General features: G+C 44.7%; 1 protein-coding gene across 14 annotated transcripts in view; it reads left to right on the forward strand.

Annotated features, from left to right (window-relative positions):
* Positions 1-24,992, forward strand: part of rbfox1 (RNA binding fox-1 homolog 1) — a 778,480-nt gene that overhangs the window by 731,256 nt on the left and 22,232 nt on the right. For 11 of the 14 annotated variants that reach the window (XM_033041154.1, XM_033041150.1, XM_033041158.1 and 8 more), the window contains 3 exons: positions 2,969-3,101; positions 8,767-8,806; positions 14,380-14,444. In XM_033041154.1, the coding sequence (XP_032897045.1) occupies positions 2,969-3,101; positions 8,767-8,806; positions 14,380-14,444 (238 nt within the window). Of the gene's footprint in view, positions 1-2,968; positions 3,102-8,766; positions 8,807-14,379; positions 14,445-18,982; positions 19,016-21,570; positions 21,624-24,992 lie in introns of all 14 variants that reach the window. The other 3 variants (XM_033041151.1, XM_033041153.1, XM_033041156.1) reach the window with 3 other exon arrangements.

A 24,992-nucleotide genomic window follows, 5' to 3' on the forward strand; every position in this document is an offset into this window, starting at 1 on the left:
GACTCCACTATCTTTAAGAGCCATATCTAGCTCTCTCTTGAAAGTATCCAGAGAACCGGCCTCCACCGCCCTCTGAGGCAAAGAATTCCACAGACTCACAACTCTCTGTGTAAACAAAGTGTGTTCTCGTCTCCGTTCTAAATAGCTTACTCCTTATTCTTAAACTGTGGCCCCTGGTTCTGGTCAGGCAGCATCTGTGGAGAACATGGATAGGTGACGTTTCACAGAGTGCTGGAGTAACTCAGCGGGTCAGGCAGCATCTGTGGAGAACATGGATAGGTGACGTTTCACAGAGTGCTGGAGTAACTCAGCGGGTCAGGCAGCATCTGTGGGGAACATGGATAGGTGATGTTTCACAGAGTGCTGGAGTAACTCAGCGGGTCAGGCAGCATCTGTGGAGAACATGGATAGGTGACGTTTCACAGAGTGCTGGAGTAACTCAGCGGGTCAGGCAGCATCTGTGGAGAACATGGATAGGTGACGTTTCACAGAGTGCTGGAGTAACTCAGCGGGTCAGGCAGCATCTATGGAGCTAAGGAAATAGGCAACGTTTCGGGTCGAAACCCTTCCGGGTTTCGGCCCGAAACGTTGCCTATTTCCAGAAGGGTTTCAGCTCGAAACGTTGCCTATTTCCTTCACTCCATAGATGCTGCTGCACCATAACTCAGCGGGTCAGGCAGCATCTGTGGAGAACATGGATAGGTGACGTTTCACAGAGTGCCGGAGTAACTCAGCGGGTCAGGCAGCATCTGTGGAGAACATGGATAGGTGACGTTTCACAGAGTGCTGGAGTAACTCAGCGGGTCAGGCAGCATCTATGGAGCTAAGGAAATAGGCAACGTTTCGGGTCGAAACCCTTCCGGGTTTCGGCCCGAAACGTTGCCTATTTCCAGAAGGGTTTCAGCTCGAAACGTTGCCTATTTCCTTCACTCCATAGATGCTGCTGCACCATAACTCAGCGGGTCAGGCAGCATCTGTGGAGAACATGGATAGGTGACGTTTCACAGAGTGCCGGAGTAACTCAGCGGGTCAGGCAGCATCTGTGGAGAACGTGGATAGGTGACGTTTCACAGAGTGCTGGAGTAACTCCTCCCGCACTCCAAAGACGTGCAGGTTTGTAGGTCAGTTGGCTTGGTATAAGTGTAAATTGTCCCTGGTGTGTGTAGGATAGTGTTAGTGTGTGGAGATCGCTGGTCGGCGCGGACTCGATGGGCCGAAGGACCTGTTTGCGCGCTGTATCTCTAAAACTACACTAAAATCAGACTTCTGGTGCATCCTCTGGGGCTGTTACAAGCGACTGCATTAATTGGTGGATGTACAGCAGAGGTTGGCAGAATTGGCACGTTCACTCAACAGTAACGATGAGCTGTTATCCTGGCTGTCCTGTGTACAGCTGGTTATGGCTCTTTACAGCACTAATGATCGCATACCACCTGCAGAAAGTTGGCAATCCCAAAACTCTTTCTGTTCCCCCACAGTTTAATAGCTTTGCAGAAATGAAGCTTTGAATTTAATCTGATTCCATTAGCCCTTGCAGCTGAGTGATATTGCCTTGCATAGACCAAGCGCAGGCTTGGCGATCGCTTCGCCCAACACCTCTGCTCGGTTCGCAGTGACCAACCTGATCTCCCGGTGGCTCAGCACTTCGACTCCCCCTCCCATACCGAATCCGACCTTTCTGTCCTGGGCCTCCTCCATGGCCAGAGTGAGTCCCACCGCAAATTGGAGGAGCAGCACCTCATATTTCGCTTGGGCAGTTTACACCCCAGCGGTATGAACATTGACTTCTCCAATTTCAGGTAGTCCCTGCTTCCTCCCTCCTTCCCCTCCCCTTCCCAGCTCTCCCACAGCCCACTGTCTCTGCCTATTCCTTTCTTCTTCCCTCCCCCCTCCCACATCGGTCTGAAGAAGGTGAGGCAGCATCTATGGAGCGAAGGAATAGGTGACGATTCGGGTCGAAATGTCACCTATTCCTTCGCTCCATAGATGCTGCCTCGCCCGCTGAGTTTCTCCAGCCTTTTTGTCCACCTTACATCACCCGTTTGTGCATTAGTGTCTAAGCTCCAGCTTTTTCCGTATTAATTGCTTTTTTAAGTTGTGCTTAAGACAGGTCTGTGGAACATTAAAGTAGCCAGTAAGCAGGGGGACATACGTATCACACCGATTTGTACCATGTCTGAATGTCTTGACATGAGTTCAAATGATTTGCAACAGCTTCACCAGGTTAATTCCCGGGATGGCGGGACTGTCATACGCTGAGAGAACGGAGCGGCTGGGCTTGTACACTCTGGAGTTTAGAAGGATGAGAGGTTATCTTATTGAAACAGGTTAATAAGGGTTTGGACACGAAACATGTTCCCGATGTTGGGGGAGTCCAGAACCAGGGGCCACACAGTTTAAGAATAAGGAGTAAGCCATTTAGAACGGAGACGAGGAAACACTTTTTCACACTGAGAGTTGTGAGTCTGTGGAATTCTCTGCCTCAGAGGGCGGTGGAGGCCGGTTCTCTGGATGCTTTCAAGAGAGGGCTAGATAGGGCTCTTAAAGATAGCGGAGTCAGGGGATATGGGGAGAAGGCAGGAACGGGGTACTGATTGGGGATGATCAGCCATGATCACATTGAATGGCGGTGCTGGCTGGAAGGGCTGAATGGCCTCCTCCTGCACCTATTGTCTATTGTCTATTGTCCCATCGTTAGAGTGTTCAGGAAGCTGTGAAATCCCATCAGGATCCATCTGGGAAACTCTGCAGCAACTTCAATGGAAATGTTTGCCATTTGCGTTTGGCTTTTTAAGACATCCTTTCTTTGCCCAGGAAGCTCCTTGTCCTCTCAACAGGTGACTCGTCTGGCCAAGTGAAGACAAAGATCGTGGCGGTCGGGGTTGAAGCGGGAGGACTCTCGCGCGCTGATTAACGGGCCGTCAGGCTTGGCCGTGCCTTTATTTCTGTTGCTTTTGTCTCTCCGCAGTTCCCGGCTTCCCCTACCCAGCTGCCACGGCCGCCACTGCCTACCGAGGGGCTCACCTGAGGGGCCGAGGACGTACGGTTTACAACACCTTCCGTGCGGCTGCACCGCCCCCTCCTATACCAGCCTACGGCGGGTGAGTCTGGGCTCGGTCATCACAACAGCGGGCGGGCTGACGTTACAATGGGTGGCTGCTGGGCTTAGCTTGGCATCGTGACTGATGCAGCGTGCACTAACCTTCTAACACCATGTCTGCTGCAGTAAACCTCGCACACTCAGCTCACTTTAGTGTAGTTTACTTTAGTTTAGTTCAGTTTAGTTTAGTTTAGAGATACAGCGCAGAAATAGGCCCTTCAGCTCACCAATTCCACGCCGACCAGCGATCCCCGCACACTAACACTGCCCTACACACACATACATAGCCAGTTAACCTACAAATCTGACTTTGGAGTGTGGGAGGAAGCCGGAGCACCTGGAGAAAACCCATGTGGTCCAGGAGAGAAGGTACAAACTCCGTACAGTCGGCACCCGTGGGCAGGATCGAACCTGGGACTCTGGGGCTGTGAGGCAGCAACTCTACCCGCTGTGCCACCGTGCCGCCCAAGCTAAAGCATGATGGTAGAGTCACACAAATGAAGTTTCATTGTTTCTTTCCCAACCCGTGCCGGATACTGAACTCTGCAGCACATCCAACAAGGATCAAGAGTGTACTGTATTCTTCTGGGTGATTGCAAGCACCTGCCTCTAGTGTAGGAAGGAACTGCAGGTGCTGGTTTACACCGAAGACAGACACAAAATGCTGGATTAACTCAGCAAGACCCTTCTTGAGTCACGATCCAAAACATCACCCTGTCCTTCTCTCCAGAGATGCTGCCTGTCCCGCTGAGCTACTCCAGCACGTTGTGTCTCTCAAGGAGGTTGGTCAGAATTCAAGAAAGAAATAAAATCTCTTCACATCCTTCGCCAACCTTAACTCCACCATCAAGAACATCAACAAAATTTTCTTCGACCAAGTGCAAGTCCTGAAACCCTCCTTGCTGCAAACCTTGTGAGGTTGTCCATCCAAGAGATTTCTGTTTTGATCCAAAGTTCTGTCGTGTTTAAGTTGCACACCAAGAAATGGAGACCAGGTCATAGACCAATGGACCATAGGGCGTAGGAACAGAATTAGGCCATTCGGCCCATTGAGTCCACTCTGCGTTTCAATCATGGCTGATCTATCTCTCCCTCTCAACCCCATTTTCCCCTTAATGCCTGTCACCCTTAGTAATCAAGAACCTATCAATCTCCACTTCAGAAATACCCAATCACTTGGCCTCCACCGCCATATGTGGCAATGAATTCCACAGATTCACCACCCTGGCTGTTCTTAACCTCATAATGGCGAGTCCAGAACCAGGGGCCACAGTCTTAGAATAAAGGGGAAGCCATTTAGGACTGAGGTGAGAAAAAACTTTTTCACCCAGAGAGTTGTGAATTTGTGGAATTCCCTGCCACAGAGGGCAGTGGAGGCCAAGTCACTGGATGGATTTAAGAGAGAGTTGGATAGAGCTCTAGGGGCTAGTGGAGTCAAGGGATATGGGGAGAAGGCTGGCATTTCGAGTATCATGTTCAGTTTTGGGCACCGTGTTACAGGAAAGATGTTGTCAAGCTGGAAAGGGTTCAGAGATTTACGAGGATGTTGCCAGGACTCGAGGGTGTGAGCTATATGGAGAGGTTGAGTAGGCTGGGACTCTATTCCATGGAGTGCAGGAGGATGAGGGGTGATCTTAAGGAGGTGTATTAAATCATGAGGGGAATAGATTAGGTAGATGCACAAAGTCTCTTGCCCAGAGTAGGGGAATCGAGGACCAGAGGACATAGGTTTAAGGTGAAGGGGAAAGATTGAATAAGAATCTGAGGGGCAACTTCTTCACACAAAGGGTGGTGGGTGTATGGAACGAGCTGCCAGAGGAGGGACTATCGCAATGTTTAAGAAACAGTTAGACAGGTACATGGATAAGACAGGTTCAGAGGGATATGGGCCAAACACAGGCAGGTGGGACTAGTGTAGCTGGGGCATGTTGGTCTGTGTGGGCAGGTGGAGTTGTAGGGCCTGTCTCCACACTGTATCACTCTATGAGAGATGTCCGTATTTAAAGCAGCATTTGCTCAGATGCGTAGTTGGTTTTATCCCTTCACACCCTATCTATTCCTCTCATGATCTTATGTACCTCTGTAAGATGACCCCTTATCCTCCTGTGCTCCAAGGAATAAAGTCCTAGGCTGCTGAACCTCCCCCTGTAGCTCAGGCCATTCGAGTCCTCTCCCTGTATCTAGCCCACAGATGATACACTGTTTAGTTTCTGCACTCACTCCTGGTCACATCCCTTTGCCTCCCTCAGCAATGAGAGGCAGCATTCGTGTCAATTAAGCCCTCAGCTCAAAACACCATAGAAACATAGAAACATAGAAAAAAGGTGCAGGAGTAGGCCATTCGGCCCTTCGAGCCTGCACCGCCATTCAATATGATCATGGCTGATCATCCAACTCAGTATCCTGTACCTGCCTTCTCTCCATACCCCCTGATCCCTTTAGCCACAAGGGCCACATCTAACTCCCTCTTAAATATAGCCAATGAACTGGCCTCAACTACCTTCTGTGGCAGAGAGTTCCAGAGATTCACCACTCTCTGTCTGAAAAATGTTTTTCTCATCTCGGTCCTAAAGGAATTCCCCTCTATCCTTAAACTGTGACCCCTTGTCGTGGACTTCCCCAACACCGGGAACAATCTTCCTGCATCTAGCCTGTCCAACCCCTTAAGAATTTTGTAAGTTTCTATAAGATCCCCCCTCAATCTCCTAAATTCCAGCGAGTACAAGCCGAGTCTATCCAGTCTTTCATCATATGAAAGTCCTGACATCCCAGGAATCAGTCTGGTGAACCTTCTCTGCACTCCCTCCATGGCAAGAATGTCCTTCCTCAGATTTGACCATCTGACCATCCCACTCCTGAGATCCAACACTGCCCTGTCCTCCTGCCTCGACCACTGCCCTGACGTTAACATTCCTTGCTTGGAGATGCACGTGAAATGGAAAATGTATTATTTTCCTCTTGACCCAAATCCAATATGCTAAATGAAGATTTGTTATTTGGTGACAAGCACACAATGTCTATGAGGGCAGATATCCCTACAGCCAACTGTGCACCTTGCCAAACTGCTTCTCTCACTCCGCTGCCATTGGCAACACTGTTGATATTTATATAAAATTGCTGTACATTCAATATTTTTTTTAATTTCCAGGAATAGTAAAATGTGTGTGAGAGACGGTGAGAGCTTTAGCAACAGATAAGAGGGCAACACAGAGATTGTAATTACTTTACTACTTAGTGAAAGCACAGCCACACATTCCCAAGATCAAATGAAACTTATGAATGAGGAAATCTGTTTGGTCTGTCTAAACTCATGCATCTGCCTGCCGCACACTCTAATTATTTCTTAGGTCATGTCCCCACTCTAGCTGGGAGCGTAATCCACGCACGGATCATTCTGTTTGTCAGGAAGAATATATTTGTATCGTTATAACCCCGGCAATAAGGGCGGTCACGTTGGCGCAGCGGTAAGCTGCCTTACAGCGAGTGCTGACCACGGGTGCTGTCTGTACGGAGTTCGCACGTTCTCCCCGTGACCTGCGTTGGTTTTATAGATAATAGACAATAGGTGCAGGTGTAGGCCATTCGTCCCTTCGAGCCAGCACCGCCATTCAATGGGATCGTGGCTGAGAGATCCCCGAGATCTTCGGTTTCCTCCCACACTCCAAAGACTACGTGCAGTTTTGGAGGTTCATCGGCTTGGTGTAAATGTAAAAATTGTCCCTAGTGGGTGTAGGATAATGTTAGTGTGCGGGGATCGCTGGTTAACGCGGACCTGATGGGCAGAAGGGCCTGTTTCCGTGCTGTATCTCCAAACAAACAAACTAGTTTACACCCCAGCGGTATGAACATTGACTTCTCCAATTTCAGGTAGTCCTTGCTTTCTCCCTCTTTCCCCTCCCCTTCCCAGCTCTCCCACAGCCCACTGCCTCCGCCTCTTCCTTTCTTTTTCCCTCCCCCCCCACCCCCACATCAGCCTGAAGAAGGGTCTCGACCCGAAACGTCACCTATTCCTTCGCTCCAGAGATGCTGCCTCACCCGCTGAGTTTCTCCAGCATTTTGTGTCTATCTTTGGTTTAAACCAGCATCTGCACAGTTCCTTCCTACCACAAGTGATAGGTGGATAAAAGCGGGGAGGGTGATTGGTAAATAGGTGGAGAAAGTGACAAAGGCTTGAGGTGAGAAGGAGGCAGTAGGGGTATCAGATAATGATAAACGTAAAGAAAGAGGGTGTGGTGCAGGGGGAACAGGGATGTGGGGAAACAAGAGGTGAATTGTGGACATTATTTCCAAAGTCACCTCTGGTCCTTTAAAAGGGGTAATTCCTTTCAAAAGTTGCAGCAAGTCGGCATTCTATGCTTAACGTTTTAATTTGTTGCCATTTATTTCAAAAGCCCCCAACACAAGTCCTTGTCGTAGAGCCATTGATTCTTACAGCGTGGAAACAGGCCCTTGAGCCCAACATGCCCACATGTTCTAGCTACACTAGTTGCGTTTGGTCCATATCTCTCCAAACCTGTCCTATCCATGAACCTGTACAAATGTCTCTTAAACATTGGGATAGTCCCAGCCTCAACTACCTCCTCCTGCAGCTCGTTCCATACACCCACCACCCTTTGCGTGAAAAAGTTACCCCACGGGTTCCTATTAAATCTTCCCCCCCCTTCACCTTAAACCTATATACTCAGGTCCTCGATTCCCCTACTCTGGGCAAGAGACTCTGAACATCCACCTGATCTATTCCTCTCATGATTTTGGACACCATGTGATATAATCCCAGAATGAATTGAGAGGGCAACATATAGATCATATTACGAAGTAAACCAGTATCACATATTGTTTGGACAATAGACAATAGGTGCAGGAGTAGGCCATGCGGCCCTTCGAGCCAGCACCACCATTCAATGTGATCATGGCTGATCATCCACAATCAGTTCCTGCCTTCTCCCCATATCCCCTGACTCCGCTATCTTTAAGAGCTCTATCTAACTCTCTCTCGAAAGCATCCAGAGAACCTGCCTCCACCAGTGAATTCCACAGGCTCACAACTCTCTGGGTAAAAAGGTGTTCCCTCATCTCCATTCTAAATGGCCGACCCCTTATTCTTAAAATGAGGCCCCTGGTTCTGGACTCCCCCAACATCAGGAACATGTTTCCTGCCTCTAGTGTGGCCAATCACTTAATAATCTTATATGTTTCAATGAGATTCCCTCTCATCCTTCTAAACTCTAGAATGTACAAGCCCAGCCGCTCCATTCTCTCAGCATATGACAGTCCCGCCATAAGTGCAGGAGTAGGCCATTCGGCCCTTCGAGCCAGCACCGCAATTCAATGTGATCATGGCTGATCATCCCCAATCAGTACCCCGTTCCTGCCTTCTCCCCATATCCCCTGACTCCGCTATCTTTAAGAGCCCTATCTAGCTCTCTCTTGAAAGCATCCAGAGAACCGGCCTCCACCGCCCTCTGGGGCAGAGAATTGGTATCTTGGTACCAAAAATGTGACACTTTATTATTAATGTTCCTATCTTTATCAAGTCAATATATGCTCTTCGGAAAATGTGTTGGATGGTGCCATCTTCACTCCCGCAGTGGGCTAATCGGTGAGGTGACTCTCGGTGAAAATGCACTAACCGCAATGTTTCTTTTTTTTTGTGTGAATCTTTGCAGTGTTGTGTACCAGGATGGATTTTATGGAGCGGACATCTACGTAAGTAGTCGTGATGCACAAACTGTTTGTCTCTCTTTACAAGTCCATCCACTGTCTTCCTCAGAGCCTGCAATGCGCTAATGCGTTTTGGAGAGTGTTATACACAGTGCACGTATTCCCCCCCCCAAAAAAACATTGCTCATTTACACATGCATTTTCCAAAGCTATGATGTTTAAGAAGGAACTGCAGATGCTGGAAAATCGAAGGTAGACAAAATTGCTGGAGAAACTCAGCGGGTGAGGCAGCATCTATGGAGCGAATGAATAGGCGACGTTTCCGGAAGGGTCTCGACCCGAAATGTCACCTATTCCTTCGTTCCATAGATGCTGCCTCACCCGCTGAGTTTCCAGAAGGGTCCCGACCCGAAACGTCACCTATTCCTTCGCTCCATAGATGCTGCCTCACCCGCTGAGTTTCCAGAAGGGTCTCGACCCGAAACGTCACATATTCCTTCGCTCCATAGATGCTGCCTCACCCGCTGAGTTTCCAGAAGGGTCTCGACCCGAAACGTCACCTATTCCTTCGCTCCATAGATGCTGCCTCACTCATTGAGTTTCCAGAAGGGTCTCGACCCGAAACGTCACCTATTCTACCTTCCAAAGCAATGGGACTGGAAAGGGTGTGGAGAAGATTGGCCAGGATGCTCCTAGGCTTCGAGGGGCCTGAGCTACAGGGAGAGGTTTGGGGCAGCCTAGGTCTTTATTCCTTGGAGCACAGGAGGCTGAGGGGTTGTCTTGTAGAGGTGTATAGAATCATGAGGGGAATGGATATGGTTAATGCACAAGAGTCTTTTACCCAGAGTAGAGGAATCAAGAACCAAGAGACCTTGTGTCTCAGAAGGCATTGTGTACAGTGTACGGTGTTCTCTGTTACAGAGACAAACAGCGGCCCAGTGATGCAGCGGGTAGAGCTGCTGACTCACAGCGCCAGAGACCCGGGTTCAATCCTGACCTCAGGTGCTGTCTGTGTGAAGTTTGTACGTTCTCCCTGCGACTGCCTTGGGTTTCTTCCAGGTGCTCCCGTTTCCTCCCTGGGCTTGTACACTCTGGAGTTTAGAAGGATGAGATGGGATCTCATTAAAACATATAAGATTGTTAAGGGCTTGGACACGCTAGAGGCAGGAAACATGTTCCCGATGTTGGGGGAATCCAGAACCAGGGGCCACAGTTTAAGAATAAGGGGTAAGCCATTTAGAACAGAGACGAGGAAACACTTTTTCTCACAGAGAGTGGTGAGTCTGTGGAATTCTCTGCCTCAGAGGGCAGTGGGGGCCGGTTCTCTGGATACTTTAGAGAGAGAGTTAGATAGAGCTCTTAAAGATAGCGGAGTCAGGGGATATGGGGAGAAGGCAGGAACAGGATACTGATTGTGGATGATCAGCCATGATCATATTGAACGGTGCTGCTGGCTCGAAGGGCCGAATGGCCTACTCCTGCACCTATTGTGTATTGTCCTTGCCAATGGACGGGTCAGGGTGATAGTGTCGCTGCCCACCGAGTCAGATGAGATTCTCCTAGAAACATAGAAAATAGCTGCAGGAGCATTTTGACCTCTTGTCCCATATTTGGGAGTGAGAAGGTTGGTAACCCTAGACTCAACACAAAACGTCACCTATCTATCTTCTCCAGTGAAAAAGTGTTATTCCGAAACGTCGCCTTCGCTCCATAGATGCCGCCTCACCCGCTGAGTTTCTCCAGCATTTTTGTCTGCCTTTGATTTTTCCAGCACCTGCAGTTCTTTCTTAAACAGAGGGATCTTTAGAATCATATACTATGTTCCACCACCACCAATATTTGTTTCATTTTTATTATTTATTTATTCTTCATACAAAGTCCAGATCAAATGTGACGCCATTTTTCCGATGACGATTACATCATTTCCTCTGTCTGTGTCATCAACAAATTTCAAAACATGTTGAAGTGTCACTTTACGCAGGACTGTGTAAACAAAAACGCATTTTACATCATGTTGTGAAATGGTCGCGTTACAGTTTCCCCGTTTGGAAGTCGCTACATTGGATTTTTTTTTGCTGAACTAACAAAATTAGGACTTAGCCTCCAAGTTTAAATTGATTAAATTTAATAGATGCAAATATTTAAAAATGCATTAGACAACATTTGGGAACTCTAAATTACGTTCTGGCTTCGAAGCCATCACAATTCATCTGCTAGAGACTATGAAATATTAGGCTGTGTGAAATGTTAATAAGGGAAGAAGCCCTTTCAACTTGAGACAGCATCAACACTTCTCCCCATAACTCAAAACACTACCTATGTTTGTTTGTTTTTCGTTGATTAGGTGATACTTAAATTGTATGGAATTTAGATTTGGAATGTTTCAGAATCAAAGGCAAACTTGAAGAGGAACGGCTTTTTGGTTTTACGGCTTATTCATTCTTTTCACATTCATAAACATAATTTCTGTTTCGTTATAGAATAGTATATGGAGAGTCTGTGTTTGGCAGTAAGTCCCCACAGGTACGGAGTGTTGGATGATGAGCAAACTGTCGCAGTGAATGTGGATTGCTGCCAAATGTGTTTACTACTTGTGAAATGGAGGAGGCTTTATCCCACGCAGCAAGGGTTGACACTCAATGAAACATTGGTGCCCTCTTGGGACAGTTTGGGTCTTGTTAAAACCACTAGAGCTTGGGGTGAATGGTGGCAAAACATATTACGATGAATGTACGTCGATGTTGAGGAGGAGATCTTGGCTGAATGCTTAGCCATCTCACCACTTTTTTTTTTTAAATAATCTTTTTATTTTTTTCTCCACTGCATTTGAAAGAATAGTTGGTGTGAGTAGGTTGTCCCCCTGGGATGGTGGGATGGCCACATCTGAGCCAGGTTTTAATTGGTGTTTGCTTAATCTACAGAGACTGGATTCTCTGTGTTAATTGGCATGCTGAAATAATTTAGAAATGCTTGATCAAACATTCTGGCCCATTGAGCAGAAATGCTCAACCTAGTTCACAGTTTGACAATCGATGCATCACTGCCCACGGTTCATTCCCAATGTGCATTTGTTTGTCCCCTTAGTTAATTGAAGATCCATAATTATACAAACTTTCAAAATGAGCAAGAGCTAATTTAATTAAAATAATTTGCACTGATTTAATTCCAGCTTGCATACTTCCAGATAATTCATTTTAATATGAGGGCCAACAAATGCTAAAGGATTTATACGTAAGGGTTATCTTGAGAAGATTCTGTTTGACTTTTCAGTATTTTCAACACTTATTTAGCAGGTGGCTATTATTTTGTTGCATTAAACTGCAAGCTATCGTTGAATAAAGACGATGTATGTTTTTCTTAAATTTGAACTGTAAAGATGGATATGATGGTCTCGCCCAAATCACAAAACTCAAATTAAAATTCGTAGCTTAGTGTTAATAGTCCAGAGTGTATTATTGTCCTGTGTCCCCGATAGAACAATTAAATCCTTACCTGCTGCAGCTCAACGGAGAAAAAAAAATATTTTAATTCTCTTTTTTGAATGTTGTTTTCATGTGACAAGCCATCCAAAAGATTAAAAATCCAAAACATCATTTCAGATTGAAGGGTTGTCATGAGGTTACATTTTATAACCGCTCCAGGCTTTGGCTGAACAAACTAAGTCAAGAATATAACATGATGATTTAGAATGCCATTAAAATAGGCATTTAGCTACTCTGGTGGAAAAGGTCATAAGGAATAAGAACAGAATTAGGCCATTCAGCCCATCTAGTCTATTCCACCTTTCAATCGTGGCTGATGTATCTTTCCCTCTCAAGCCCAATCTCAAAACCTTCTCCCCATAACCCTCGACACCCGTACTAATCAAGAATCTATCTATCTCAGCCTTAAAAATATCCATTGAAAAGGTTCACAAGTTCACCAGTTATAGGAGTAGAATTAGGCCATTCGGCCCTTCGAGTCTACTCCGCCATTCAATCCAGGCTGACCCCTCCCTCCTAATCCCATTTTCCTGCCTTCTCCCCATAACCCTTGACACCCGTTCTAATCAAGAATTGCCTCTCTCTGCCTTAAAAATACCCACTGACTTGTCCTCCACAGCTGTCTGTGGCAATGAGTTCCACAGATTCACTACCCACTGACTAAAGAAGTTCCTCCTCACCTCCTTTCTGAAAGAGCGCCCTTTAATTCTGAGGCTGTGACCTCTAGTCCTAGACTCTCCCACTAGTGGAAACATCCTCTCCACATCCACGCTATCCAGGCCTTTCATTATTGTGTGCGTTTCAATGAGGTCCCCCCTCAACCTTCTAAACTCCAGTGAGTAGAGGCCCAGTGCCGACAAATGCTCATCATATGTTAACCCACTCATTCCTGGGATCATTCTTGTAAACCTCCTCTGGACCCTCTCCAGAGACAGCACATCCTTCGATATGGGGCTTCATTAGATATGGGGCCCAGATTCGCTCACAGGATTCCAAATGCGCCTTATAGAGCCTTGGCATTACATCTCTGATTTGTACTCCAGTCCTCTTGACATAAATGGCAGCATTGAATTTGCCTTCAGCATCTTGCCTAGTGTTCTCTGTTAATGATCTGACAAAGACAGGAGATCCCATGTATAAAGTGACCCGGTAACATTGAATGAACTTGTCACCACTGCAGGTCCTCACCACATTGTCCATGGAATTCACCTTTAGCTTCTCCAATATATCTCCAAACTGTGCACGTTAGAATTTTAACCATCAACACTCACATTGTTTGCTGAGAAAACCCAAAGCCCCATCGTTTATGGATGATTAAACTTGAATTCCGCTCCCTTTCAAATGTTAAAACAGTCAGCGTATGAGATATTGTTCATTTAAATTATCATCCGATCTGTAGGCCAGAGTTGGCATGTAAATTGGTGTTAGACACAAAATGCCGGAGTAACTCAACAGGACAGGCAGCATCTCTGGAGAGAAGGAATGGGTGCAGTTTAGGGTCAGGATCCTTCTGAAGAAGGAATGGGCGAGGTTTCGGGTCAAGTCCTTGGCCCACATGAAGAAGGGTCTCGACCTGAAACGTCACTCATTCCTTCTCTCCAGAGACGCTGCCTGTCCCGCTGAGTTACTCCAGCATTTTTTGTCTATCTTCAGTTTATACCAGCACCTGCGGTTCCTTCCTCCACATGTAAATTGATGTGATAAGTTGGAGAGCTACATAGTATTGGAAATGTCGGCTGTGGGAGAGCTGGGAAGGGGAGGGGAAAGAGGGAGAAAGCAGGGACTACCTGAAATTGGAGAAGTCAATGTTCATACCACTGGGGGTGTAAACTACCCAATATGAGGTGCTGCTCCTCCAATTTGCAGTGGGACTCACCCTGGCCACATGGAGGAGGCCCAGGACAGAAAGGTCAGATTCGGAATGGGAGGGGGAGTTGAAGTGCTGATATAGTATTGGAAATTATATCCATCTTGCAGCACAGTGTTTAAATGTGTTGCTACTTCAGTTTGTGGGTGTATCGAATGTGAGATTACTATTGGAGGTTTAAACTTTGACCTGCTTCCATAAGTGTTGAAAATATTGACCATGGGTGGTGTGAGCTTGCAGATGGACTGAGCTAACTTCTTCTTTTCCAGGGTGGGTATGCTGCATACAGATATGCCCAGCCTGCCGCTGCCACCGCTGCTGCCTACAGCGACAGGTAAGGACACAAGCCCCGACCCACAACTGTCTTGTTGCTTACGGGATAAAAATGGGAGCGGCTCACGAGAATGCGCCACATCGTACGGCACGCAATGCTCGCGTACGATGTGACATCGCATGCACCATTTGATATCGACAAACTGCAGAATGGTTATTTGTCATCCAAACAAGTAATTGAACTGTGAATGTGACTGCCATTACACATCAGTGGTATGGCTGGCCCCACCTGGAGAGGTCTATGGCATTTTCCCACTGATACCGTCTGCTCAACCACCTCTGCACCACCATTGCTAATTCAAGGGTAGTACCACAACTAGAGAGCGGTCCTGAACTACTATCTACCTCATTGGTGACCCTCGGACTATCCTTGATCAGATCTTACTGGCTTTATCTTGCACTAAACGTCATTCCCTTATCATATATCTATACACTGTAAATGGACCGATTGTAATCATGTATAGTCTTTCCCGCTGACTGGTTAGCGCGCAACAAAAGCTTTTCACTGTACCTCGGTACACGTGACAATAAACTGAACTGACTGGAAAATATTTAAGAAGATTTTTAACTCCCAATGATCAATCCCTGCCTTGAAACTCCACAAAGAGCCCAGTTTGTTCTCGTGGCCTTGATGGCATTGTTCCGTTGAAGATTGAAGAAGGGTCCCAACCCAGAACGTCGCCTGTCTAAGCTTTCCAGAGATGCTGCCTGACCCGCTGAGTTACTCTGGCGCTTTGAGTTTTTTTTCCAATACTGTAGAGTTGACCTAGATCTGAAGGTTTTGCTACAGTATGAATCAAAACCGTGCTGAATAAATAGAAAGCAAGGACTACCTGAAATTGGAGTAGTCAATGTTCATACCGCTGGGGCATAAACATTAACTTCTCCAATTTCAGGTAGTCCCTACTTTCTCCCTCCTTCCCCTCCCCTTCCCAGCTCTCCCACAGCCCACTGTCCGCGCCTCTTCCTTCCTTCTTTCCCCCCCCCCCCCACCCCCACATCAGTCTGAAGAAGGGTCTCGACCCAAAACGTCACCTATTTCTTCACTCCATGGATGTTGCCACACCAGTGGAGTTTCTCCAGCATGTTTGTCTACCAATAAGTTAATGATGGTGGGCAGAAAAATAAGCCAAAAGGCCTGTTTCCGTGCTGTTTCCCCAAAGTCTAAGGACCAACATTGATGTTGATTTCATACCACATTCCATGTGCGTTTACCCACACGCCTGCCAAGGCAGTTCTAAATCATTTGTCAAGAGTCAAGAGTGTTTACATGCACTGACAATGAAACAATGAAACAAGTCCAACAATCCAATAAAACACAGATGAATGTAGAGTAATCAAAAATACAATTAATTAATAAACCAGGTAATATGGCAAAAGCCCAAGTCCGTGGTCCAACCAAAGACACGGTCCGTAGAAGATCACAGTTGCTGAGGTCAGTGTTGTGCAGCGTTCAAGAGCCTGATGGTTGTTGGGAAGAAGCTGTTCCTGAACCTGGAGGTCACGGTTTATTGAAAGTAGACAAAAATGCTGGAGAAACTCAGCGGGTGCGGCAGCATCTATGGAGCGAAGGAATAGGTGACGTTTCGGGTCGAGACCCTTCTTCAGACGGTTTACTGACTGGCATTTAACATCCGCTGCAAAATTACCCACTTGGAATCAAAATGACTGAGAAGAATTTAAAAGCAAGAGTTTAACTTTGTGCGTGAACTTGAGACCAATAGATATGGATTAACCTCATTAGAAAATCGAGTGTGATTCTTAAATTTCTTACTGTGATCACTCATCATCACAGAGACTGCCTGAACAATAGACTTCAGAAGAAGTTTGACATGCAATCGTGGCTGAGAATTTCTCTCCCCTATCGAACATATGTGTGAATCGCTAGTAAGGGACAGTTGATCAAATGGATGATAGTTGCCAGGATCAATGATGTTTCATGTGCAGGGTGTTCTAGGAGCGATTCATGATAACACCCCGGCCCCCTTGGTTGACATTGCTTACAGCAGCACGTGGAAGTGTTAACAAACCTGATCATTACACCCACAGCTCCAACTCTGCTGCCCAGGAAACATCTGTACACATCTGGATATGCACTGCTGATGAAAAGTACAAAGCCCTTCACATTAATAGACAACAGACAATAGGTGCAGGAGTAGGCCCTTCGGCCCTTCGAGCCAGCACCGCCATTCATTATGATCAGGGCTGATCATCCACAATCAGTACCCCGTTCCTGCCTTCTCCACATATCCCCTGACTCCGCTATCTTTAAGAGCCCTATCTAGCTCTCTCTTGAAAGTATCCAGAAAACCGGCCTCCACCGCCCTCTTAGGCAGAGAATTCCACAGACTCACAACTCTCTGTGTGAAAAAGTGTTTCCTCGTCTCCGTTCTAAATGGCTTACCCCTTATTCTTAAACTGTGGCCTCTGGTTCTGGACTCCCCCAACATCGGGAACATGTTTCCTGCCTCTAGCGTGTCCAAACCCTTAATAATCTTATCTGTTTCAATAAGATAACCTCTCATCCTTCTAAACTCCAGAGTGTGCAAGCCCAGCTGCTCCATTCTCTCAGCATATGACAGTCCCGCCATCCCGGGAAGTAACCTGGTGAACCTACGCTGCACTCCCTCAATAGCAAGGATATTTCCAAAAATATGAATTTATTTCCCATGGCCACACAACGATATTAAGCTTCACACACCCGGGGAAACTGAAACGTGACCAGTCCGACTGCCTTATCCCATCTTGCCCCATCTGAAGATGCCATATGCCATCCAGGTGAAGCAGACATGTTAACCACAGTGGCAATTCCCACTCTGATGGATCAGTGCCACATTCACATCGCTAACCTTTTATTCACCTTCCAAAAGCAACAACTTCTCCCAAGAATTTGATTAGCAAGAACGTGCAAACGTTCTCTGATCATTCGCAATAGATGCTTTTTATTTTTAATTAAACAGTTCACCTGCGACTTGTTAAACCACTAGTATTCTCCCATCTGCCGAAGATTACGTTTCAGCAATTTATTTCCGTTCACTGTTTTCTTTGACATGTTTTTTTAATCTTTTGAAACTTACTCTCCTCTCATCGGGTGACATGTTGGTATTAAGGCCGTAATGTTAGAAAGCGGGGGTTTTTGGAGTTGTGCGTGGACTGGGATTTCTACCGCGTGGAACAGAATGAACTGACACAGCAAAGTGGGAGTTGAAGTTGCTCTTCTCCTTCCGCTAGTTGTCGGCACCATTGACCCTTGAAGTGGTGGTACTTGTGCCAAATGACATGTCACATGAATTCCCCATTGAGGGGGATCGATCGCTATCAATATCAATCTTTCTTCTCAAATTCCTTGCCAGGGGCTGTGAACCACCTTTATAATTGGCAGGTGATGTCTTTATCAATACTGCTCAGGCCCCAGATGGCATTATGATTGACAATCTCTAGTTTAACATTTACCTTTTACTCATTTCTTTGAGAGCCACTAATCAATTTCTCACTATGGACTTTAAAATGGTGACTTCTGTTATTTTTCTCACACTGAAATTCAATAATGTAACCTTATATACTAGGGCCGTTATTTTACTGTGTTAAATTATATCCAGTCATCCTACGAATTCTGCACTCCCTTCCCCCTGACGGTTCTTGCAGAGGCTTGCATTGTTTCAAGCTTTAGTTCCACCTCTGATGCTGTCTTGGTGCAGAGAATATGAGGGAACTTTCCTCGTGCATAGGTGATGACAGGTGTGTGTGTGTGTGTGTGTGTGTGTGTGTGTGAGAATGAGAGTGTGTGTGTGTGTGCACGTGTGTGTCTGCACGTGTGCGTGTGTGTGTGCGTGTGTGTATGTATGTGAGAGTGTGTGTGTGTGTGTGAGTGTGTGTATGTGTGTGTGTGTGAGAGAATGAGAGTGTGTGTGTGTGTGTGTGTGTGTGTGAGAGAGTGTGTGTGTGTGTGTGTGTGTGTGTGTGAGAGAGAGAGAGTGTGTGTGTGTGTGTGTGTGTGTGAGAGAGTGTGTGTGTGTGTGTGTGTGTGTGTGTGTGTGTGTGTGTGTGTGTGTGTGTGTGTGTGTGTGTGTGAGAGAGTGTGTGTGTGTGTGTGTGTGAGAGTGTGTGTGTGTGAGAGTGTGTGTGTGTGTGTGTGTGTGTGTGTGTGTGTGTGTGTGTGTGTGTGTGTGTGTGAGTGTGTGAGAGTGTGTGTGTGTGTGTGTCTCTTGTGAATCTGTAATGAAAGGACAATTACTTGCATGGGTTATGCAATGAGAATCAGCGGCTATTGTGAAACACATTACGTGACTATTATATGCCTGGTAATAGCTGAAATTAATTTTTTAATTGGAAAAGCGAACAGGGCATTTTTAATTGCGATGTAGTAAATGTAACAAATACAATCATATTTATAATGTCACTTACAGTGGCATGGTTACATGTGCTACTTGAATATCGTTGCCTGACATCATCATTCAATTGCAATGTTGACTGATTGTAACTATAACTATCTGAAAGTCCTAAATCTACTGATTGCCTTGTTTATCTTTGCCTTACAAGGTTCAGGACAGTAAAAGCCGTAGAGTTCCCTGTGTAAGCAATGCTTTGAAGCAATGAAACTACAGTATACTATTTTTTTCTAGTTTCTGATCACTTCACACATTGTTTTCTTTGTGTTATGTGAAAGGTGTATATGTGTTGTTTGCACGTTGCACAAACCTCCGAATGTGACAGCATCTGCATATAAAAACTGTGTTGTTCTTTGACATTTTGTTCTATTGCATTTTATTATCATGGACTTATTTTTTTTTAAATATTTCCAGTGCAAAAGCATATCTGAACATGCAAAAAAAAAAAAAAAAAGTACGCTTTTCTCAGTATTACATTCTAATACTGTTTTGCAACTTTCCGCAGTTTTGATAGTTTTACAAGCAAATTTTGATCAGATGCAGTTTGGGAAAATGTAGCAAAGCTCACATGAACGATAGCACAGAAATAAATTGGTGCAGAGATATTGCACACAAACCACGGGACTAGTTAAAACCAAATCCGAGGATCAGTGGTCGTTCATACTGAATATTCCCAACAGCATCACAGCATTGAACACAGTTAACTGAACACACAGTCGTCGAGTACTGTCACACCTATCATCTATGTTTCGGAAAGATAAAACTGCTCTTGTTTTTAAGCAGAGTCACAAAATAGCAGAACAACAGACTCAACCCTACTGTGTTTGACATAATGCATGCCCATAGATAAACCTCTACCACCAAGTATGCAGAAAGCATGGCCATTGAAAAGTATGTAAGTACTAATGGCAATGTGAAGGGTTTGTGCTTTCCGGATGGTCATCTCACGTAGTACTCTGAAGCCTGTTTGTATCTGACGGGGTTTGGGAAGGAGAGGCAGCCTCTCATTTTGTCAGTGCCTGTTAACTTGATGGAATCAGCTTCTCTGTAACAAACAAAAAGCAACCGATATCACTTGCGATAGAGCCATCATTAAAGTTCACTGTGTGGCCTCTGGAGCTAAGCCCCGGGGCAAGGACTTTTGCCTTGTTTGGCTGTCTGGTGGTTTTTGATTTGATTGGTGCATTTTGTCGTGTACAGTGTAACCGGCTTGTGTATCATAGCTTGCAAGCAGGATGCCTTTCGTGACAACCATTGAATTTACCAGCTCAAAATATATGCCATTGAATCAATTTAGCTACTACTGTTTGCACTTCTCTATCCATGCACATGCAGTTTGTACATTGAATGCAGTTCCATATACTCCAGTTTGCATGCGCTGCACCAGTATGCTTGTAGATGCTGTTGGTATGATTTTGTGTAGACTCAAATCTAATTTACCCATAAATGTTTGCAATAACTGCTTCATTTTTGGTTCTGGAACGACAGATAGGGGAATGTTGGAATGCAAATGTTTCTATCAGTGATGTGTACATTATCTTTCTGATTTATGCATTTGTCCATTTGATTGTGGAAAATATTAGCCTCAACATTTAATAATTGAACAGAAGAATAATAGGATATTTTGAGATCTTAAATTACAATTTTGCAAATTATAATTAGCTGGGGGTTTTTTTGGAAACAAGAGATTAAATATATATTAATATTACAACCATATTATTTGCCCATCATACAACTCCAAAACTTAGATATAAAGGATTTTAAGTTCCATTGTAAAAAATGTGTATGTATATGAAAGAAAATCGGTCTTTGCTAGGATATAAACCACTCAGCAAAATACAGAAAATATATGATTAATTTAATTTGAGAACTCCAATGAATTGTTAAAAATGGGACAGAATTTACAAGGTGAAATTAAATTTAGCAGCAGCAGTGAAGATACATTATTCACAATGATTCCTCAAAGCCAATTAAACAAGAGATGGTTTTACCTCGTCATAAATTGGAAATGGACTTAAACGAGCAATCATGATATCTCACCAATGAAAATGGTTCTGATTGTCTCAATTAAAATGTTTAAATGTAAACGCTAATGCAAATTCCAATTATATGTCTTGTAAAATAGAGAGGGACCATTTATCACTGTGATTTCAGGAGGAAAAAAAAAGCAGAACTGGGTTTGATCAGTTAAGACTCAACTAATTTGCATATAAACTGATTCTGTTAAGTAATGATCTAAAGAATAATCTTCCAACATTATATTAGCTTGCAGGGAAATTTTTGAGCAGAACTTTACGTGCAAAAAAAAAGCTTTATTAAACGATAAATAAAAAAACTGCAAATAAATAAATTAAGCTGCCCTGAACACTAATATAATGATTAACCTACGATGGGAAAAAATCCAGTTTTATTGTAAGTCCAATTAAGAATAAAGCAATATCTAGAACTTCAATCCAATATTGTATATAGAGATGTTTTGTATAACTAGATTAGAAAGATTAGAACATTTAGGCACATTCTGCATATTTTAAATTTACCATGCCTGAGTGAATCAACTGATAACATTTAGCGAGATAATCTTTGAATTTTCAAAGCCTTTTCTCCCATATTTATTTAAATAAAGACCCCCCCCCCCCCCTCACCCCCTCCATATCTTTAATCATCAGATCACTGGGCAGATAACACATCTTCCAGTCAAACGTCACCAAGCAGTATTGTCAATTTTATCTTCTTTTGCAGAAATCAGTTCGTCTTCGTTGCAGCAGATGAGATTTCTTGTAACACCTCTTCAGGTAATAATTGTTGATACTTTTTGATGCATCCACACTGATATTGATATCTTTGCAGAATCTTCACGTACAAAGTTGGTTTAGTCCTTTATTAAGTTGTTTCCAGCAGGCAACCTTCAATCCCAACAACAGCCTTCCGTTGCACTAAAAGGTGTGGACAAATGCAGATATTTTCTTCCCCCAAAAGCTCGAGGTTTAAGTTTTTGGAATTGAGAGGAGGTGAACACCATTTTGCATTTTACCACACAGAAGGCGTTTTACTTCACAACCTTTACTTCCCAGCTAGTCATCCCCCCCGATGGTGTGTGCGTGTAGTCCTTGCATGTTTTAAAATGGTTTAACATACAGTTGCAGCTGAACTTTTAACTGTGCAAGAAGCATACTAACACAATTTGAACAATCTGAAATAGACTTGCATATAAAAGGCTGTAAATATTTCGGTGAGTTCACATGAAAATAAACGGAATCTTGCTCAATGCAAACCATTCTAAACGTGAGATCTGATGTCAGATACGGGCATCATTTCAACATCAACTTGGCGAAATCAAAAGCATTGGTCATGTTGACTTGTTATTCTTTCTTAGAATTAATCCACGATGGACGTGAGCAATTCTTCTTTGAAGCTCTCAGCTAAAAGCTATAAGTTATAGAAAGGGTTGCCATATAGAGAGAAGGGATATTAAAATTTCATTGTAGTGAAATGTTAATAGCATAATATGCAGCTTGACAGGGTGAATGAAGCGATATCTCTTTGTATACTATGTTGATTCAACCTGATTTGAATGCTTTGCACTCTGTGTTTTCGTCTGACATCTCGACATAGTTGTCTTCTCCAGTATTGGGTTTGTTTTCAGATGGGAAGGATACGATAGGTGCAGCTTTGGTCTACAAGGATTTAAAGGAAGTGATTTGCGGAGAACATTCCTTTCCCGTACACTGTTTGTATCAGCCGTGACAGCAGAAAGCTCACAAACCCGCTAAATGTTATTTTCCACAAGAATAACAGCAAGTTTCGTCACGGGGATGATGAGGGTTTTAATTATGTTACTCAGGCAGTTGAGATATTCATCTTCAGTGCAGGTTTACCCTGTACTCTTTGTTAAGGAGAGTAAAATGAGTTCTGAAATTGCCATTGAATCCACGAATATGATTGAAAGCAATTTAGCCTGAAGACAGCAGCTCAGTTGAGTGTTATGATGAAGTACACCCCATTGCTCATTTGTAAAATGACGTTAAAATGAAGTATCAAATAGATCAGGAATTAAAGTGTAGTGAAATAATTTATCCAACATAAGACAGCAGCTGGGACAATATGGAGACAGAATTAGAACAAGTTGTGGTTTAGGCTGAATTGGGGCAATGTCTTAATTGTCATGACATGAATAGAAATGTTACCCAGAATGGAACGCACCAGAGAAAAGATTTATCTTGGGAACAAACGTATCCAGCAATAAGCTGGACTGGATTTAGTGAAATCTTCCACAATGTCAAGAGTGGTTAACTGTGCAGGAAGGAACTGCAGATGCTGGGTTACAAAAAGCTGGAGTAACTCAGCGGGACAGGCAGCATCTCTGGAGAGAAGGAATGGGAATGACGTTTCGGGTCGAGACCCTTCTTCAGACTAAGAGTTGGGGGAGAGGGAGACACAGAGATAAGGAAGGGTAAGGTGTGAAAACGAGACATCAAAAGAGAACGAGACATCAAAAGAGACGTCAATCATGTCTCGTTTTCATACATTACCCTGTCGTATCTCTGTTGTCATAATTGTCATAAATTAACAATTTACCAACAACAGAACAATAAGATTCTTACTTGCAGCAACATGACAGCAACAGAAAATATTCACGGATAATATATCGTGAACAAAGTTGATAGTGCAACCAGAGGCCTTCACAGCTGAGGTTAGTGTTGTGCGGTGTCCAAGGCTCTGATGGTTGTTGAGAAGAAGCTGGAGATCACATTCATGTTCATCCTGATGGTCATAGTGAAATGGAAGCACAGCCAGGGTGTTGTAGGTGTATGACGGAATTAGCGTACATTTGGCAGAGTAACTCAGCGGGTCAGGCAGCATCTGTGGAGAACATGGATAGGTGACGTTTCATAGAGTGCTGGAGTAACTCAGCGGGTCAGGCAGCATCTGTGGAGAACATGGATAGGTGATGTTTCACAGAGTGCTGGAGTAACTCAGCGGGTCAGGCAGCATCTGTGGAGAACATGGATAGGTGACGTTTCACAGAGTGCTGGAGTAACTCAGCGGGCCAGGCAGCATCTGTGGAGAACATGGATAGGTGACGTTTCACAGAGTGCTGGAGTAACTCAGCGGGTCAGGCAGCATCTGTGGAGAACATGGATAGGTGACGTTTCACAGAGTGCTGGAGTAACTCAGCGGGTCAGGCAGCATCTGTGGAGAACATGGATAGGTGACGTTTCACAGAGTGCTGGAGTAACTCAGCGGGTCAGGCAGCATCTGTGGAGAACATGGATAGGTGACGTTTCGTGTGGAAAGCATTCTTCTTAGATGGAACCATGATTGTTCCTCATGAGTTGACGTAATTCTTGCTGCCAGTCAGATCACAGGAGTTAAGACAGTTTACTGAGATGATATTTGAGATGAATGTTAAATGTTTTACCTGTAAGGAGATGAGGAACACATAGATTAACCAAAAAAGTTGGGTGCATGTTAGGTTTAGGTGGAATATCAATTTTGTTTCACTCAGTTACAAATTCCAGTTTGACGTTCAGGGAACGAGTTGTTGTGAGGTGACTTTATAAAGACACAGTTTGACAATGGCAACTGTAAGCACATGATATGATTCCCATGGTTTAAGGAGCGTGGCTTTTAATGAAAGGGCTTTAGATTGTCTACAATAACCATGTGTATCTTTACAAAGGACATGGATTTATTAACACAGTGCTATCTTGTCACAGTTTATTCATTTATAATAGCACGATATCATCTTAAAGTGGACTTGTGTGATTGTGCATTAAATGCCCCAGTGAAAATAGATATTAAAATGAGGAGCTAACTCACTCTAACTGTGGTATATCCTCAATGGGCGGCTCGGTGGCGCAGCGGTAGAGTTACTGCCTTACAGCGCCTACATCGCCAGAGTCCCAGGTTCGATCCCGACCACGGGTGCTGTCTGTACGGAGTTTGCATGTTCTCGACGCGACCTGCGTGGGTGTCTTCTCTGTGATTTTTGGTTTCCACCCACACTCCAAAGACATGCAGGTTTGTAGGTTAATTGGCTTGGTGTAAGAGTCAACTTTCCTAGCGTGTGTAGGGTAGTGTTAGCTTGCAGGGATTGCTGGTCAGTGTGGACTTGGTGGGGCCGAAGGGCCTGTTTCCGCGCTGTATCTCTAAACTAAACT

Source organism: Amblyraja radiata, chromosome 22, assembly GCF_010909765.2.
Source record: "Amblyraja radiata isolate CabotCenter1 chromosome 22, sAmbRad1.1.pri, whole genome shotgun sequence".
NCBI classification, from domain to species: domain Eukaryota; kingdom Metazoa; phylum Chordata; class Chondrichthyes; order Rajiformes; family Rajidae; genus Amblyraja; species Amblyraja radiata.